Genomic DNA, 17,870 nt, shown 5'->3' on the forward strand with positions numbered 1-17,870 from the left:
TGTGTGTCTTTACATCCACCAGGGCAGGTGATCAGAGGGCTGAACTGCCTCTGCTTCTGTCTTACAGCACCATCTTCCCCCAGGAGGGCTTTAGGCATAATCACCTTGTGAACAGCAACACACGTCGGTAACAAAGATGCAGGGACTTCCTGGCATCATTTCTGCTGTAACCTTCACAGAGTTGAACTAGATAACTAGGACATCCAAATAGAATAATTGTATTTACTTTTAAAAGCTGATATTCATAGCTTGTAATGGTCAAAATCTGAAAACCAGATTTCTAAAGAAAGTTGGCAAGGGAAAGCGCAACATGGCTGAGTAACCCAAAGGAGGCTGAGGGGTGCAAGCAGCCTGGCAGAGCCTCAGCACCGCCCACAGAGCCCTTAGCTTGAGCAGACCACACGCTTTGGGATTGATTCAATTCAGGAAAAACAAACAAACAAAGAAACACCCACCCCCCCAAAAAAAACCACACACCAAACAGACACACAAACCCAACCAAACCAATCAACCAAACAAAAAACCAACACAAAAAAAACAACAACAAAAACTCCAACACCAACCAAAACAATCCCACACTAAAAAAAACCCAAAACTAAAACACAAAAGCCACACACAAACCCCAAACAATAACAACAATAATAATAATAAAAGACAAAACCAAACAAACCCAAACATACCAAAAAAAACCCCAAACCCAAGTAAACTTATTTTAAGCAAATAACAGAAGGAAAGCGATATCCTGAGGATTCTGGAGTAAGACCTGATCTCAGCTGTCCCAGTTTCCAGCACTTTACACCCTCTGCTCTGCTCTGGGTGTCAGCAAGTGCCTGGTGCTGGACACGAGCATTGGGGATCGCACAGCTCCAACGTGACACTGAGGTGCCAAGAGCCACAGGTGACCTGGGAACAGGCAGAGCGAGCAGCTGTGCGTAGGATGGGCTGCAAGGGATGGCGATGCCCGCACGATGCCCCAGCGCCGCGTCGGGATGCGCTCGCCAGGCTCCCCAGACCATGAGTTCCCAACCTGCCCGAGCACAGTCACGGGCAAAGATCCTGCGCAGCCACATCACTAAATCCGAAAGTACTCCCTGATGGACTCCAGCCAAGCAAACATGGTACCATACGCTATCGAATAATTTTAAAAGTTAAAATAGTTTATTGCTGTTCTTTGTAGAAATGCACTTAACTTACATCATCTGTTCTCTTCCTTTATTTGGCTGTTGGATTATAGGCATAAAAAGGTTACATTTATCCATTTGTTCAATGACGTAACACCTTTTTCTCTCTCATGGTATTCTCCTAAGCTTTGCTGGCCAACAGCCCCAAATCTCTTTTACATAAATACTGTAAATGTCTCCATAGGTTGCAGCATTGTAACAAAAGATCTACCAAAGTAGACAAAATGTTCAGTATTCTTGGTTGTTTTTTTTTGCATTTAAAAATATACCTAAATTTGAGATAATCTTAACAGAGTAACAATTACAATAAGAAAATAGTACAGTGCGTTGACTAAAGGAATATTCTGCTCTCCTTCAAGCCAATATTCCCTTTTGCATGTTGAAGTGATTCAGCAATTACTTAGGAACTTTTACCTACATACAATAATTTAGTAAAATGAGAATTAAACAAGGCAGATACTTACTACTATTCTTCTGTCTGCAATTCACAGCTCATGCGAACAAAATCGCAATAAATATTAAAAAATAGTTTTTCTTTTGTTTCTTTTTTTTTTCTGTAAGGCATCTCTGAGTATTACAAAGTTTTTGTACAACCAAAAAATAAGATTGCTTTTTATCCACGTTCTTCGAGTACCTCTGTACCTCAACAGTAATTAAGAAGGTTGCAAGGTTTGCTGAGGAGGGGAGGACTGATGGGGTAGGACCAGAAAGACGACCAGAGGTGATGGAAGCAGACCGTGATGTGTGCAAGAATCTGTATGTTTTCCTGTGAAACATTTCAGTCACTTTTAGAACATCTTCAAGACAATACCTGTCCAGATTGGGAAAAAAAAAAAAAAAAGCTAAACAAAACAAAACAAAAAACTTACCAGAAGTCCATTTTCATGAACACAGTCAGACTGCAAAGGTTTGGGTTCGACCTTAACACTATAAATAGCTTAGGTATTGATATGCACCTATGTAAAGGGAGTAAAGGAGCGGGGTGATTTTTTGTTGTTGTTGTTTTGTTTCTTTTATTGTTCTGGGGTTTTGTTGCTGTCACTTTTGCTGTCCTAGCTGTATCCTTCCACGGTCAGAGATTGTCCTCGGTGCTGCGGGCAGGGCCCTCACTGCATGCGGTCGGGCTGCAGCTGCTGGGGCTGGTACTGCACGAAGGCGGCAGCGGGGGCTGCGGGGGTGCTGGCGGTGATGGGGGGCTGCACTGCACCCGTGTAGCCGTACCCCACAAATCCGGCGGCAGGGGAGGCAGCGTAGGGGTACTGGTCGTAGGCAGCGGTGGTGTACTGGGAATAGGCTTGGCTGGCGGCCGTGTAGTCGATGTAGGGAGAGGTGATGGACTGCACAGGGGTGGGGATCACCACGCTGGGCTGGATGATAGCTTGGGGGTAAACATAGTGAGGCGTGAGCCTGTGGAGGCAAAGGGAGAGAGTCAGCAAGGGGCTGGGCTCCCTGCAGCCTGCGTGTCCCCCTCCTTCCCCCCCAAATTCAGGTGCGCCAGCCATGGGATCGGTGCTGCCCAGCAGTGCTGCCCTCCAGGGAGGGGTGCTGCTCGGGTGGGGGGATGGAAATCAAACCGCCTCTAGACCCCAAGGGTGGAAATAGTGCAAGGTGAAGCATGGACTGCAAGAACAGACACACCCTGGTCTCCATGTCTTGTATCACCCACTCTCCAGGCTCCTGGTCCCCAAAATAACCTCCCTGATGGCTGTGAGACAGCTCCTGCCTGTCTGGCTCTTCACATCTCCCAAGCCTGCATGTGCCCTGTTTGTCCCTGCCCATCCCTGCTGCACCCCACATGCTCCAGGTCCATGCTGCACCCCTCCCAAACTCTGGTGGAGGCTCCTGAGGATCCACAGCCCCCACAGGGCAACCCCTAGCACCGGAGACACCATGTGTTTCCTCCGCTCATCCCACCAGGCACAACCACTGTTCTCAGGCACAGACCAGGGCCTTCTAGCTTGCCAGCTGTTATCAGTTACTACACACTTAAGCTGGTGTTTCCATAACACTGGATGTTTAGGCCAATGCTACAGCGTGTTTGCTGTAAAACACAATATATTAATTCTGGTTTTCTTCCCGTGAGTAACACCCCTCAGCAGTGACCATGCAGTGATGCTACTGTGCCCACAAGATTTTACACGCAGGCTCTGCTGGGCCCCAGAATTTCCTCTGCCCTTTCCACGCAGGTCCTAAAGCGTCACAGGTCCTAAAGCACTACTTTTCACCAGCCAGTTTGCCCCTGCCCTGGGGTAGCCATGTGCCGAGAGGAATTTAACACCACCACAGTCAATTGAAGTCCGTAGGCTGAAAGATTCTGGAGATTATTAATGCAGGATTGCCCATTCATTTGCTAGAAACTGCTAATGAGAAGGAAAAAAAAAAGCAGCAAAATGAAAGGGCTGTATTTTCCAAAGGGCACACAACAAAAACTGTGCAAACCTGAAGGTTTAGGTGCATCCACACAAGCCACCACGGGGACTTGCACATGCAACTGCAGAGTACAAACGGTATCTGCTTCCACAGCCCTCGGCAGCAGAGAGATCCATTGTGCACAGGCTTGACAGATCTGGGGCTTGTTTAAGAAATATGGGTGTGCAGATGTCACCAGCAAACAGGACGTGACCACTGAAAGATCAGAGCCACGTGCACCAAAAAAGCACACACTGTGGCAAAGGTCCCTTTGGCTGGCTGCTCGCTGAATCACATAAGGCAATGGCACAAACCAAAAGCCATCCTCCAGAGATCTCGTTCCACCCTGCCTCTAAACCCAGCTCATCTTGGCAAACAAAAAATCCAAGGTAAAACTCTGCGAAGAGCTTATGCAGATTCACATATTTTGGGGATTTTTGTGTGGATGTGTGTGACAGCACATTTTCAAACACGACCACTTTTAAAAGCCTCCCACAGGCTTTTCACAAGACACAGGCTTGTACATGCCTGAACTGCTCTCTAAAGCCAAGCTCAGCTGCTTGGGCAGAGGATATCTTGCCTACTTGCCTGTCTGATCCCAGGGCTGGAAACCCCAGCAGACCCGGCTACCCAGCAGCAGGACCCAGTGCTCTCATACTTCACGGGGACTCGCACCCAGGGACTGGAAACTTCTGCTGGATGGGTCACTGGATGTCCTCATTTCACCTGAGTGTCTGTCCCAGGTCTCAGCCACCACCCACAACATCCTGGGGTCCATGTGGGGCTGTTTCCCTCTATCCAGCAGTTATGGGGCTGTTCCCATTTGCTTTCCAACAAGCACTGCATGGTTTAACCCACACTTCAGGCAGAAGAAAGGCTTCCCACAAACAAGCACTCATCTGAACAGAGTTTTCTCTGGTTTTCCCACTCTGGTTTTGCTTGAGACAATGTGCATGATGAGAGAATGACCTCTCTGCTCCCCACGCGCAGCAACGCTGCCTCTCTGCAGTCAGGGTCCTCAGATATAATGAGGCTGGCCCAGAAGAACAGCACTGGGGAGAAGGATGGATGGTGAAGAGCAGCACCTCAGCCTTTGATTAAGTTCAAGACCATCTCCAGAGGCCAGGGCCATCCCCAGCATAGTGCAGAGAGAGAGACCTCACAGCCCTTTGGTCCATAAACACTCCCTTACCCAATGTCACCCCATGACTAACAAGAATGAGATGAGGCAGCAGAAATTCACTGAATCACTTTTAGTTTAGCTCTGATCAAAACTGAGGCCAGCAGGGCTGAATCAGAGCTGGAGCTTATGTGCCAGTTCAGACCAAGAGCACTTAATGTCGCACAGTCACTTCAGCCGCCTCTTCCGAGGAGCTGGGCCCAATCCCGACCCGGAGGTTCCTCACACCTGATCATTGAGGTTTGTTTTCTTTTAAATAATGCAGAGGTGCAATACGGCTCTCTTGGCCTGCCAGGGGCTGGGGAAAGGCTCTGCAGAGCCACCCCTCAGCATTGGCCCATGCAACCCTTGGGGGTGAGATGAACAGACCCCACACACACCTCTTGCTCTATCACCCCATAAATTGGCAGCTGGGACAGCAGCCTGCATCCCAGATTGGTGATGGATGCTCTGGCTGCCTGTTGCTTCTCCCTATATGTCTCACACTTCTGGGCTTCCTCCTACTCCAGGGCTTGATAAAGTTAAAACCACCCCAGAAACACACACACACAAAAAGCACAATCCTTACACTCAAGACTCACTAAAAAACACCCACCAGCAGGATGGTCCTAGAGCCTCTGAGCAATCCAGCCTGAGCAGCTCCGCAGGTCACCCCCGGTGTCCCCTGCTGCCACCCAACTGCTTGTTGGAGCCAGCACACCCCATGCAGGGGATGTGGCCGCATGTGGGGACACACAAGCAAGTACACACTCCCAACTCATCCCTGAGAAACTCCACACATCAGCTTTGCTGTCCTGTACATGGCTCCTCCATCGCGGCTCCCTTGGCATGCTCCAGAGAGACAGCAAATCTGCAACAACCGGCACTACCTTTGGGGTTTTTTTGTGTGTGTGGTGTTTTTTTGTTTTTGTTTTCTTTTTTTCTCTCCTCAGCAAGGAAAAATTCTGGCTTTTCAATGCTACTGTTTGAATAAAAAGCACTGTTAGCTGGGAAGACAAAAAGTACTCCTGTACTTTGTTTCCAGAAATGCATCCCAGCTCAATGCATACACAAGCACACAGCACACACCAGAGTTTACTGCACTGGAAAAAATCACACTCAGCAACTTCAGAATCTGCTTCTATGTAGAATGGAAGGTTCTTTTGGTCTGCAGGTTTTTAACCATTTAGCTAGAAATTTCAATCAAGATATTATGCAGTTTGGACTTCTGAATTAGGTGTACCAGCTGCAAACAAAACACAAAACCAGTGCAGGATGATGTTCTCTGCTGGCTATGTTCAGCATCTACAGGAGGTCTTAAAATACTTCCCTCTCTGTTTTTTTCCCCTCTTTTGGAGCTCTTTTTCTAGAAATTAGCAAACTCTCATCTGAATTTCTACAGAATGAGTCACATCTGTGTTTTAAGATGCTTCTCCCTTCCTCCCTGCAGTTTTCTTACATTCCACATGATGGGCCCTGCCAGCCAGAAGAGAACTTCATCTAGAATACACAACGTGATTATAAAACGTCAACCAAGTGATCAGCCATCGCCACCACACATCAAACTCATCCCGTGAACAGCAGACATACGAGATGCTTATGGCATTACGATTAATCGCGGGCAAAGGCCACAAAACGCAACGAGCATGGTCAAACCTAAGTCTAGAGCCGTCAGGAGGGACCTGGGAGGGCCATCGGTGCAGGAGGGCAGCCAGGACCACCACGCTAGGCCACAATCCTAACTACGTGGCACGCTGCCACACTGCTCCGCCAGCCAAAATGGAAAGACACAGAACAAAAGAGATGGTTACAGAGCCATCAGCAGAGGAGACGCAGGCTCCGCTTCTGCTTTTGCCGTATAAAACACGAAGGACAGAACAAAAGCAGCTCCTTTTCCGTGCAGTCCTGGGTGGAGATGTTCAAATGCACCAGGTGAGGCTCGTGGTCACCAGGAGGTGTTGCCTGCTGAAAGAGCGGACTTTTTAAAACCTGCCATCACCTGTTTCTCCCCACCACATCAGCAGGGTTGTGGGCAGCCAGGAAGAAGGGACAGTCAGATGTCCATGTGTCCCATACCCCTTCCCAAACAGCAAGGGAGAGCAGCAGGCTGAGGGGGCCCTTTCCTTCATCAGTGGCTCTATCTGCAGACCTCATCTCAGAGGCATTTTAAATATTTGATTATTTTAGGTCAGGTTTACACCTGTAATGTGTTTTAGCTGCACCTTCTCAGCTCTCCCCCGCCCTGCAGGACTTCCTACACATGAGCAGCTCCTGCAAGCTGCACAGGTCCAGGAGAGCAGAAGGGCAGCAGCTCCCAACCTCCTTGAGCTCTGCCAGCCATGCCGGTAGCTGCTTTTGCTGCTTCTGGAGAGATGGGAGACAACTGCAACCCTCTGTCAAGAGGGACACGGCATCACACAAACACTTGGGAAACAAGGAGGGGCACAGGGCTCTTGGCAGCCTTGCAGAGATCAGCACACAAATGCCACTGCCACGACCAGCCTTTTATTCCTTGGAGAATAAAAGAAACAGAGCCCTTTGTGTCTGCCAGCGAAGGCACAAATTCTGGCATTTGACCCCAGGAATTTGGCCTCCATTTCCACTAGAGTTGACCCATTAGCTGCTACAGAGACACCCACGCTGCCACAACACGTGACGGCCTGCGGCGCTGGGCTTTGGTTGGTAGGAGGTACTGCAGAACGAGGTGGGTATAGCCACAACAACACAAAAACCACCGCTGGTGAAATAACACCTCCAGCCATAGCCCGGGTGACAGATTTGGAGATGTGTTTTAAGTGGGTTCATTGAGGACAAGGATTCTTGCTCCCGGAGGAGATCACCAACAATTTGGTGCAGCTCAGGACATCCACTGTGCCCTGACCACTCCACCATCCACCAGCAGTTACTGACACGGGCTGGGCTTCAATCACTGACATGACAAACCGCTCAGTCCTGAAACATCCCTGCTAAAGCTGATTTAAGTGTGCATTGAAATGTCAATGGCTTCTGCCTCACCAGCCAGCTCGAAGTAAAATAAGGATGAACTCTGCAGCTCCATGATCTGGTATTTATCCCCACTGACACAAACACAAAATAGCAAAACAGTCAACCCAATTTCTGCTCATTTTGTAACTAACTTGCCTTGGCCCTCTGGGAAGATCTACAGAGCAGCCTGTGCAAACAGGTACATGACTGTGTTTCCTGCACCCCTGTTGGGACCAGACATCACCACATTGGTGGCAATCACCAAGGAACAACCTGCTGCAACAGACTATCCCAGCCTGGAATCAGTACCCGAGAAAAAAGCGAGTATATTACAGAATTCAGTGATAACCTCTGCTGGTTGCTATCAAAACCATTGTTTGAGAAATACAAATGCCAACGTAGAGTATGAGATCAATTTGTGATTTCAATCTACTTTCATTTTGGTAGGAGAGGGAAAATTTAAGGAACAGGAGGCGCGGCAGTAGCTGAGAACCTACCATAGCCCAGCAATGTCCTCATTTTACAGTGTTAGTTCATCTTGATCTCATGATGCAACAAACTAATGGCCCATAGCAGAAAGTGGTGAATCCCACAAATACAAGTAAAAGGAAATGCCATCTATATCTTCCCCCATTGCTGGTGCAGAGATGTGGGAAAAAAACTAAAAGAAATTTAAAAAAATATGTTGCAGACAAAAGATCTTCTCACAAAGATCTAATGATTTTCCTCAGCTTGACCAGAAATTGGAGATCAACATGCTGAGCTCCACCAGGAGGTCGCCAGGCTCAACAACTCACAGCTTTATTCTCTGCATCTTGCTTCCCCCACACCCAAAGGAAAAAGAAATTAAAAAATCCTAAACAAAGGCATGTTGGGTCAGACCAAAAATAGTTTTGGAGAAGCAGGCTGAAAAACACTCAGGTAGCAGGAGATAACATCTGCCTGAAATGAAAGCCATCTGGCACCAAGGAAAAAGCCACATGGAAGTTTATCCGCAACTAGTCAGCTACCCAGAGAGGGAAAAATCCTTCCGCTTTCCAGTTATCAGCACAGCCAAACCAGATACGAACTGACAGAAGAACCAGAAAATAATTCCAAGTCCTTCAGCATCAGTGCGAGAAGCCCAGCAGGACGCTGGATTCATCCTGTCCACAGGAGGGAAAACAGAGGCTCTGCAAACCAACACAGGCAGCCCCAGGCATTCTGCCTTTAACTGAGCTTTCCAACTTTCTTCTACAATTTGGAGAAAACCAAAGGTTCCAGAAACATCTCTAAAGTCTTCTCAAGTACCTGACAAGCTTTGGCATAATATATATTAAATTAACTACTTTCAACTGGTTCCCTCTTTAACAGACTTTATTTCTCTACACATGACCCCTTTTGCTGACATTTCATTAAAACCATCCACATATCTGATTTATTAAAACCTCTTTCTTGGATAGTTGAAGTACTTTGGAGTAGAATGCTTTAGCTATGGAAGAAGCAATGAAATATCTACTTTTGATAAAAGAAAATCTACACTGATAAAACAACTTCCCAGCCAAGAAACAAATTCCGTTTTAAGACTTCCAGTGGCATCCACTGCCAGCTGTGCCTTTGTTGTTCCAGAGCATCCAAGACCTCTCTCCACACCTTCCAACAAGCCAGGATCCCACTTTGGGGATGGGATCCTGTCCCGGCACAGCTTTCCCAACCCCGGCCGCTTTGTTTGGAGCAGAGCTCTGACACGGGAGAGCTGATATGCTCAGGGCCGGTGACAGGGAAATTGCAGGAGACAGCATGAACCTGTTTACAGGATTTAGAGAACAAGAAACAGGAGACTCAGCTTAAACTCTGAGGTCCACAACTTTTCATCTTTTGTGATCATAGCGTATATTTAGCCCTGGTATGTAGCTTGCTCCCATCTGTGGGGAACAGGCTCTTCATGTAAGTCATATTTAGAAGTGACCCCATGTCCTTGCTACCAAATTATCAGCACAACTGTCTAGTTCCCTCGCTGGTGCCCTCTGCTCCGGCAGGCGCGTCAGAGCTACATTTATCATTCAAATTACTGGGCATGTGTTTAATACTACAGAGCTAGGGACTGGTATGCCAACAGCTGCACCAAGGAAAGATGAGATCAAGTACAAGCTGAACTGCTCTGAAAATTCAGACACGTGCATGAATCTGCCTCGTTGGGACTAAGTAGCACTGGTCAGATCAGGAGAATTTCATGTCTGCCGCTCCCCAGCTCTTACGACAAGGGGAAAGGACTCAGGTCTCTGCTGCTAAGGCGGCTGCTCTTGTGCTGGTGAGGATGAAGAGCAAATCCAGGGAAGGCAATGGAATCATGCAGGGAAATCAACACAAGACATGTACGGTAACAACAAAGCTGGAGCGAGCCCAGCCTGGCTCCCCATCACACCCAGCCTGTGCCGGACTGCACCGGGACGGCACGTGGCACCTTTCACTGTCCCCTGCAGAAGACCTAGAAGCGCCTCGAGCTTAGCACAACATTTACGTAGCCACGTGTAAGGTCAGTACATCAGACCACGCTCTCCTTTCACATTGTTCTACAGACCTATACTGGATGCAGGACATCAGCAAATTGTGCCTAAAACAGAAACAAATTGTATACCAAACCCTTAGGTCTGATACCAGCATTTGCCACCTTGAAGTAGATGTCTATGAAAATTCACAAAGCCATCTGATCTGCTTATAAATATATGACTAGTCTTAAAAAAGGAGAAAAAGGAGCTCTTTCTGACTGGCCTCAGCAGCAGTAACCATGCCCAAGAACTAGCAGCTGAAGCCATTTGGAAAATGGATTTGAATGTTTCTTAGGAAATCCCCCCTGCAAAAGCTTTCATGTTATTGGCACGTGGCAGACAACAGGTGCCGGGTCCATCCTCCCCACGGGAGCTGCCTGTGACCAGCGGAGCAGCCCGGGGTCCCCAGCGGGGACAGCTTTCTGTAAGTGGCGCAATAGGAACTCGGAGCGTGGGGGATGCAGCCAACAGCAGCTGAGCAGAGCAAGGCCAGTGTGTGCTGTTCTATAAGCACAACCACAGAAAAGACAAAGTTTCTTTCCCTTTCTTTTTAACCCAATAGAGAAGTTTTAAGGATAAATAGCTGCAAAGGAGGGTGGCCTGATGCAAAGAGGGACTCTCTTCACTTCCTAACTGCAGCAGCATCAATACATGAAGTTTCAAACTCAAAGAGATTTAACTCTTTACAGTGCTGCCCAAGACCAAATGTGGACCAGAGTCACCAAAATAAGCAACTACCCAGCAATAGGCAACAAAGTCTCTGGAGCAACAACATCCAATGTGCAGATATGGAAGAGAGCTGAATTCTGCTGCGAGAGACAGCTGTGCGTTTCCAAGAGCTCAGTCACTTACTCAGTCGCTGGTAGATCTCCCACACAGATAGCTCCTTCGCTGAGGCACAGCCTCAGGAATGCATCTGCCATCCGCTGCTCATGTCCAGAGCAGCAAGCGCGGCCACGAAGGGGAGAAGCAGGGAATCCCCGTTACCTGCACAGGCTCAAGCCTGCCTCGAGCACTGGATCCCCAGAGGAGAGGACAGGACCACGAGAGGGGCACTAAGCAGCTCTGCCACGTCACCACGTTCTCCTCGTCAAGTGCTCTACACCATGGCTTCCAAGGAGTTTCCTATGTTTCTCTGCATTAAGAGGCAGCTCCATTTGTAGAGAGAGGGTCTCCCTACTTCTCTGATCGCGTAAGCACAGCTCTGTGCTGGCTGGTGGCTGCAGGGACACGCTGTGGCATTGCCAGCTACCTCCAAGCAAAGCACAGTAAGCTCTGGGCTAAGCCCCCACCCAGGCCTAATGCTGCTTCCCTAAACTCAGAAGCCAGATCTCCGAGTCACCCTGACACAGACGCATCCTTTGCCTTGAATTACTGTTAGGAACTCCGGTTACGACAATCTAGAGACTACTTTTCCAAAGAGGATTTACTGCCGACTCCGTGCTGTCTGCTGCGCGAGTGCCTCCCCCGCCAGGGCAGCAGGAGGAAGGAGAGAGGCTCTTCATGGTTTCTCTTTCTGTTCCGCATACCCCAGGCAATATTTACAGCTGCATTTCAGTGCCTAGGGCTGGGGGGGAAGCCTTCAGTTTATAAATAATCCTCCCTGATGTTTGGGTAATTTTCATAGTTTCCATTCATTTCATGTTTCACCAAAACCTGCATTTTGCGGCTTGATAGCTGGAACGTGACTGGCTGGTTTTCTCTTATTGAACTGCCGAGCAGTCAATGGGTGGTTCATTCATTTCTTCCTTGCCCAGTCCAGCTTGCAAACCTAGTACCCCATGTCCCATAACAACCGCCTATTGGAAACCACACACCAGCTCCCAGGCACAAACACTTCGCAGAGTCAGGAGCTGCAGGAGGGAGAACCAGGCGATGTCTTACACCATCGGGAAAGCAGATGAGCCACTGAGCTTCATTTGGGGAAGGTCAGGATCCACAGGACACAGTGCAAATGGACAACAGCAATTTGATGAAGCTTCCAAAGATCGACAGACCCCGATAAACTCCTCACCCATCTTTAAATCCCACAGAGGGCGAAGGAAATTGTGGGTTCAAGAGAATGCAAGAGTAGAGCCTGGCAGACTCTTATTTTGCTGGTCTACTGACAGGACAAAGAGAGAACCGGCAGCCAAGCTCCGTTGCTTGACTGAGCACCTGATGCTCTTTACTCAGAAGTCACAAAGCGGCTACAATCGTGGTGCTAAGGTAACGGCTCCACATTTTGCCAAACCCATATCTTCAGTGATTCTGCTCCAGCAATGACTGAACGCAACGAAATTCTTGTTTACTGATGCTTGCAAATAATGATATATAATCCCTCTCCTCCATCCCTCCAGTCTCCTGGTTCATGTCTCTTGGCAACTGATAAATAATTTATCGTGCTCTCTGCTGCATGTGCTAACTGCAGCTCTGCTGGCTTAATGATGAAACCAACGCCTAAAAACTGGAACATAGCTGTCTAGATCACAAGGAACACGTAGTCAGTCGATCCCACACTCCTCTGTAAATGAAACTAAAAGCAAACTGTTTAAAAACTACGTTTTCCAGGGCTGCGGCTGCCGGCTAGAAATGGCACCCACAGGAACAGCAGATGATGTGCAAGAGGAACAGGCATGCGCTGCATCCCTGCCAACACGAGGAGCTTAACGTCCTTCACCGTGTTGCTCTTTTCTGTTAGCATGCGTGGAAAAACTCCTAACAGGCTGGTTGGATCATCAACTTCTCTTGTGCACTCCTGTGCAATTTGGAAAGCCTCTGGGAAAGCTGCTGATGCCTTCTTGGGGGGCTAAGAAAGCTATTGTATCTCCCGTGCACAAGAGGTATTAAAAAGCAGCATCTTTACGTAGACTATCATGGCTCTTGCACCAAAAACCAAAAAGAGACTCTTCATTTCGTGACAGATGTTCTTTGAGTTTTCTCAACAGAGCCGGAACCTCTTACGAAAACTGGCATGTTTGAACCGTACACAGCACACGTATGCTGGGTGTGCACTATTGTGGCAACACAGCCTCTTACATCCATAAACTCACTGGAATGAGATTACCCAGGCAGTTGGCAACTGCAGCCATGAGGGCAGAGGAGGGAAAGTTTCTGTTTTATTTTTAGCAGATTTTTTTTTCTTCAAAAAAACAACCCCAAACACCCCCAAAAAAATGAGCAGAGAGGAGGAGGGGGATGAAGTATTTCTGTTGACAAAGGCCAAAATCCCATCTATTTAGAGTCACACAAAACCCACAACACAGCAGTGCAAAGAAGCTTTAAAAAATGAACCTACTTTCTTAACGCTCTTAGAAAATAATAATAATAAAAACCCCCTATCAATATTCGCTTTCTGAAATGCTGTAAAAAAAGAACTGCATCAATCATTAAACAGTTAAATGAAGGCAGTATGACAGTCACTATTGTTCTTGTGAAGCACACTTGTCTTTCGCCGAGCAGCTGCCAGATCCTATTAGATGTATAAAAAGAGGACTTTTCTAAGCGAGAAGGGATGGTATAAGCTATTGAAAACAGCAGACAAAAGCCCACTTTTGCAGACTATTCAAGCCTTGTATAACATCTGTCCAAAATCAATTTTTGACCTAATGTTACTTTCAATAAGTAACAGACTTTGTTTCCAATGCAATTTGTTTTCTAGGATAAAACTGTATCCTAAGCATTATTATGTGGGAAACGGCGCAGAGGAAGCAGATTGTATTTGAGAAACATGAGAACAGAATTTGCTTAATTGTTTTGACACCTTAAGTACTATAATAGAGAAACTATTTTCCATTTATTTGAATGTTTGTGAATTCCTGATGCTGGCAAAGCAGCGAGAAATGCATTGCGTTTATTATGACTCAGACTTACTGAGGATAAAGGAGAATCTTTGGGAATTACATGAAAGCTGACAAATGCACAAAACTTCTGAAATCTTCACCAGAAAGAAAGTATTCTGAGCATTAACAACAGCTGGTGAAACCGTCCACTCTTGACGGCTAAGGCTTTTTTCACACATTTTAAATGATGAGGGAGTTGATTCATGAATTTGGTTTCAAACAGATTGTTAAGAAACGTTTTGACTTACCCAAAGGGTCTCTGAATGAAGGCTGGATGTAGCTGCTGCACACCTATGGTAAAACCTAAAAAAGCATTCAGAAAAAAAAGAAATATTAATGAATAGCATCCATTGTACCATTCAACTCATAATATACACACATAATTACCCCTCAGACCACACATACATGCATTTCATCTGCTATGCACGTGAGCAAATTCAGTACCCCATTTAGAAGCAAGTTAATTTTAATATGCGTATGTGATATGCACTAGGACCAGATGGGAATTCAGATTAAAGAACATTGTGAAAGTGCTGTTATTGAACAGACAATGCGGTACAATGCCTTATTATTATACACACTAGGTACTATGGTCATTAAATGAAAGGGCAGATGATGAAATGGACGTTACTGTTAATACCGATGTAACAAACAGGATAACAAGAAAACAAATTAGTCATGGAAGAAAAGAGCTTTAACTCAGTTATTTGAACTTAGGTGCATAACACTAGTGTAACAGATACGAGTAAGAAGATACAGAAGAGAGGTAACTGGACTACAAGGTCCTCAGTCAACAATCAGAACTACGAGGGATAAGCACGCATGGTCAGATCGGATGAATCCAGCCTGAGTAACCTGCTTCCTTGTCTTACAGTTTATTCTAATAGAGACAGGATCTCCTAGATGTCTCACCAGTTTGAATACTCCTTGGTTTTGCTCCCAAATATGCCAGGTTCACGTTTGCTTTCCTGCCATCGATGATGGGGTTTGGGTCTTTGCATGCTCTTTCAGCTGCAGCTCTGTCTGCCATGGTCACCTGGAATTAAGCACAGCCTTGTTTGTAGCAACAGCACTTTGTAAACACTCCAGCAACAGGCACTAAGTGGAGTTTATTTATTCTTCTATTTTGAATCAGGAGCTAAACTCTGCTTCGCGCAGTCTCACTTGCACAGCGAGATGGGAAGAGCTCCCGGGGACTTGATAGAAAAGAGGGCTCCCCCCTCGCCATGTCCCTCCGCTGGGCTTACGCCAGCTGTTCTCTCTTGCCTTTCCACCTCCTCCCCCGTGCTTTTTTAAGAAGTCGGTGGAGCCAGTGCCAGCTCGGGGCAGCGGCGATGCGGGGACCGCGGGCAGCACCGCGCCTCGCTGGAGCCCGCAAAGAAACGAGGCGGCAGGACCGGGGGAAGGAGCGGCTGAAATAAACGGCACAACCTCGGCCGGCACGGGGGATTTTCCTGCCGGGGCCCCGCACCCCGCCTTTGTCCTGGCAAACCCTCCCCAGCGGGACGGGCGGCAGCACCGAGCCGCTCCTCAGCGAGCACAGCCCTGTCACCGGGGGTTCACCGGCCCGGGGGCACCGCTGCCCCGGGACAGCCCCATCGCCCGTCGGGAAGCGAAGTGAGGCTGGGGGGGCGCACACACGGAGCGGCACTTACAAAGCCGTATCCCCGGGATTTGCCGGTCTGCCGGTCGGTGATCACCACCGCCTCCTCGATGTCCCCGAAGACCTCGAAGTACTTCCTGAGGGAGGAGTCGGTGGTGTGGTAGGGCAGCCCCCCGACGAAGATCTTGGTGAAGGTGGTGTCCTTCTGCACGGTGTGCATGGTGCCGGCATCCACCCCGCGCCGCGCAGGAGGGCGGCGGACCCGCGGGCGACGAGAAGAAAACGCTCCCCCGCTCCGAGCCGCCGAAGGGAGCGGAGCGGCGGCTGTGTCCCGGGGGCCTACAGCCGGCTCATGGCCGCGCTTTGTCCCGGGAGCGCGGGCGGCGCCGCGCCCTCCCGCCGGTGCCGGTGAGTAGCGGCCGCCCGCCGCCGCCACCGCCTTTGTAGGGCCGCGCCCGCCCCGCCCCGCCCCGCCGCCGCGCAGGGGCGCTCGGGGCGCGTAGTCCCGCACCCGGCGCGGCCCAGCCCGGGGGGGTCGGTGGTCGGTCCTCCTGCGGCGGCGGGCGCTGCCCTCGGCCCAGCAGCGGAGCCGCCTCCAGCCGTGGGCACCGAGACCCCCGCTGCGCCCTGCGGAGCTCCGCGGACCCCACGGACAGCCCCGCGGGATGAGCCCGGCCCCGGCTACAAGTCCCGGCGGCTTCCGGGGAGCAGCTACAAACCCCGCGGGCACGGGGGGAGCGGGTGTGGGAAAGCGAGGGGACGGTCCCGCAGGAGCCCGCCACAGAAAACCGCCTCGAAAGAGGGTTTTTTCAGCCCCTCCTTCCTTCTTCTCAATTGCACAATAATCTCAACTGCAAGTGTTTAATCCCTGGCAGGTTGGGACGCGGGGACAAAGCCGTGGAGCAGTTTGCTGGCCTTTGTGGCACGGTGGGTGGCAAAGGCACGTTAGGAAGCCAAGGCAAGAAGAAGGATGGCCCTGAACCAAGTCAACAAGGAGGAAGAACCAGGGGTTTAAGCGCTAAAGAGAGGTTTAGAGGTATCTTTCTTAAACAGATTCCCAAGCTTCCTGCATCCCCACTGCGCATGTGGACAATACCTATCTGTGTAGCCCGCTTCTGTGGTACACGGATGTGTTATTCCCATTTCCACTGGTGGTCAGCAACAGGATTCCTCTCCACAGTTCTCCTTTTGCATTTTGTTCCCTCTCAGGATGGGCAGCTCATACAAGGGAAACTGTGAAATGCCACTGTCTTTGGTGTGTCCTACAGTTTTCAGCCCTGACCTGGGAAAGCTGGGATTTAAAGCTGGGAGGATAGTTACGGTATCTCAGCCCCATATTCAATTCACATAACCCTCCGTTCATAACTGTAGGAGAACAAAAACTGAAAAGCTACTTGGCGCCTCAAAATCCACCCTTGCAGAACACTCCAACAGTGGAGTGCTTGCAGTGCTTTTATTTCACTCCCCAACGTGGGTTGGAGCTTGACGTGTGGGAGGGGGGGTCCTAGAAAACATTTTTCATTCAGTTTCCATCACCCAGAAATTCATCAGCCAGAACCACAAGAGCTGCCCCTGTGCCTTATGTTTATCTTGCCTCTACAGGGTTATCGTTTGGCAGAGAAACAAAGGAGATTTTTTTGCCACATGATAAATGCAGAGGTAACATTTTAGCAAAAAGAAGCCAGTGAAGTTCTAAATCACCATCTAACTTTGGCTTCTATACAGCAGGTTCAGACTCTATGGGCATTTTTCTTTTACAGAGCCCACAGAGAAAAGCCAGTTATTTCAAGAGAAAGGAATGCATTAATGTCTGCACTGCATAGTTATTCATTAATATTTTTCTTGCACTGCTTCCATAGTTCTAAACACCCTATGCTTCATAAACAAAAGAGAAAGAAAATGTAAAAAAAATAAAGACAAGGAAAACCATTAAGCTTTTCATTCTGAAAGCACCAGACTTCAAGACTAGGACACATTTCCATTGATTACTGTGGTAGAAAGATGGAGCTGGGCCAGCAGCACCCAACATCACTGCAACATTAACAGCAAAAGGGAGAATCCTCGGAGCCTTTGTGTTCCACGTAGTGATATGTGTACATGCAGCCACCAGCTGTCCCTGGTCCATCCCAACAGCAAGCCCAGAACACACCTTTGAGGTAAAAATACAGCCAGAGGCCAGGGCCT

At 48.6% G+C, this 17,870-nt stretch overlaps 1 protein-coding gene across 2 annotated transcripts; it reads right to left on the reverse strand.

Annotated features, from left to right (window-relative positions):
• Window positions 1-1,136: 1,136 nt before the first annotated feature.
• RBM38 (RNA binding motif protein 38) lies at window positions 1,137-16,128 on the reverse strand. Of its 2 annotated transcripts, XR_014185374.1 has the most exons (5): window positions 15,739-16,128; window positions 14,996-15,119; window positions 14,332-14,386; window positions 2,138-2,588; window positions 1,137-1,992 (listed from the first exon to the last, which is right to left on the reverse strand). XR_014185374.1 is itself a non-coding variant. In XM_082065122.1 (4 exons), exons 1-4 carry the CDS (start codon window positions 15,904-15,906, stop codon window positions 2,288-2,290), a joined length of 648 nt encoding a protein of 215 aa, XP_081921248.1. In that variant the 5' UTR covers window positions 15,907-16,128; the 3' UTR covers window positions 1,137-2,287. The 2 variants fall into 2 exon arrangements, 1 of the variants encoding a protein (XP_081921248.1); XM_082065122.1 differs by having other exon boundaries at window positions 1,137-2,588.
• Window positions 16,129-17,870: the final 1,742 nt, after the last annotated feature.

This window comes from Streptopelia decaocto, assembly GCF_964273445.1.
Source record: "Streptopelia decaocto genome assembly, chromosome: 14".
Lineage (NCBI taxonomy): Eukaryota > Metazoa > Chordata > Aves > Columbiformes > Columbidae > Streptopelia > Streptopelia decaocto.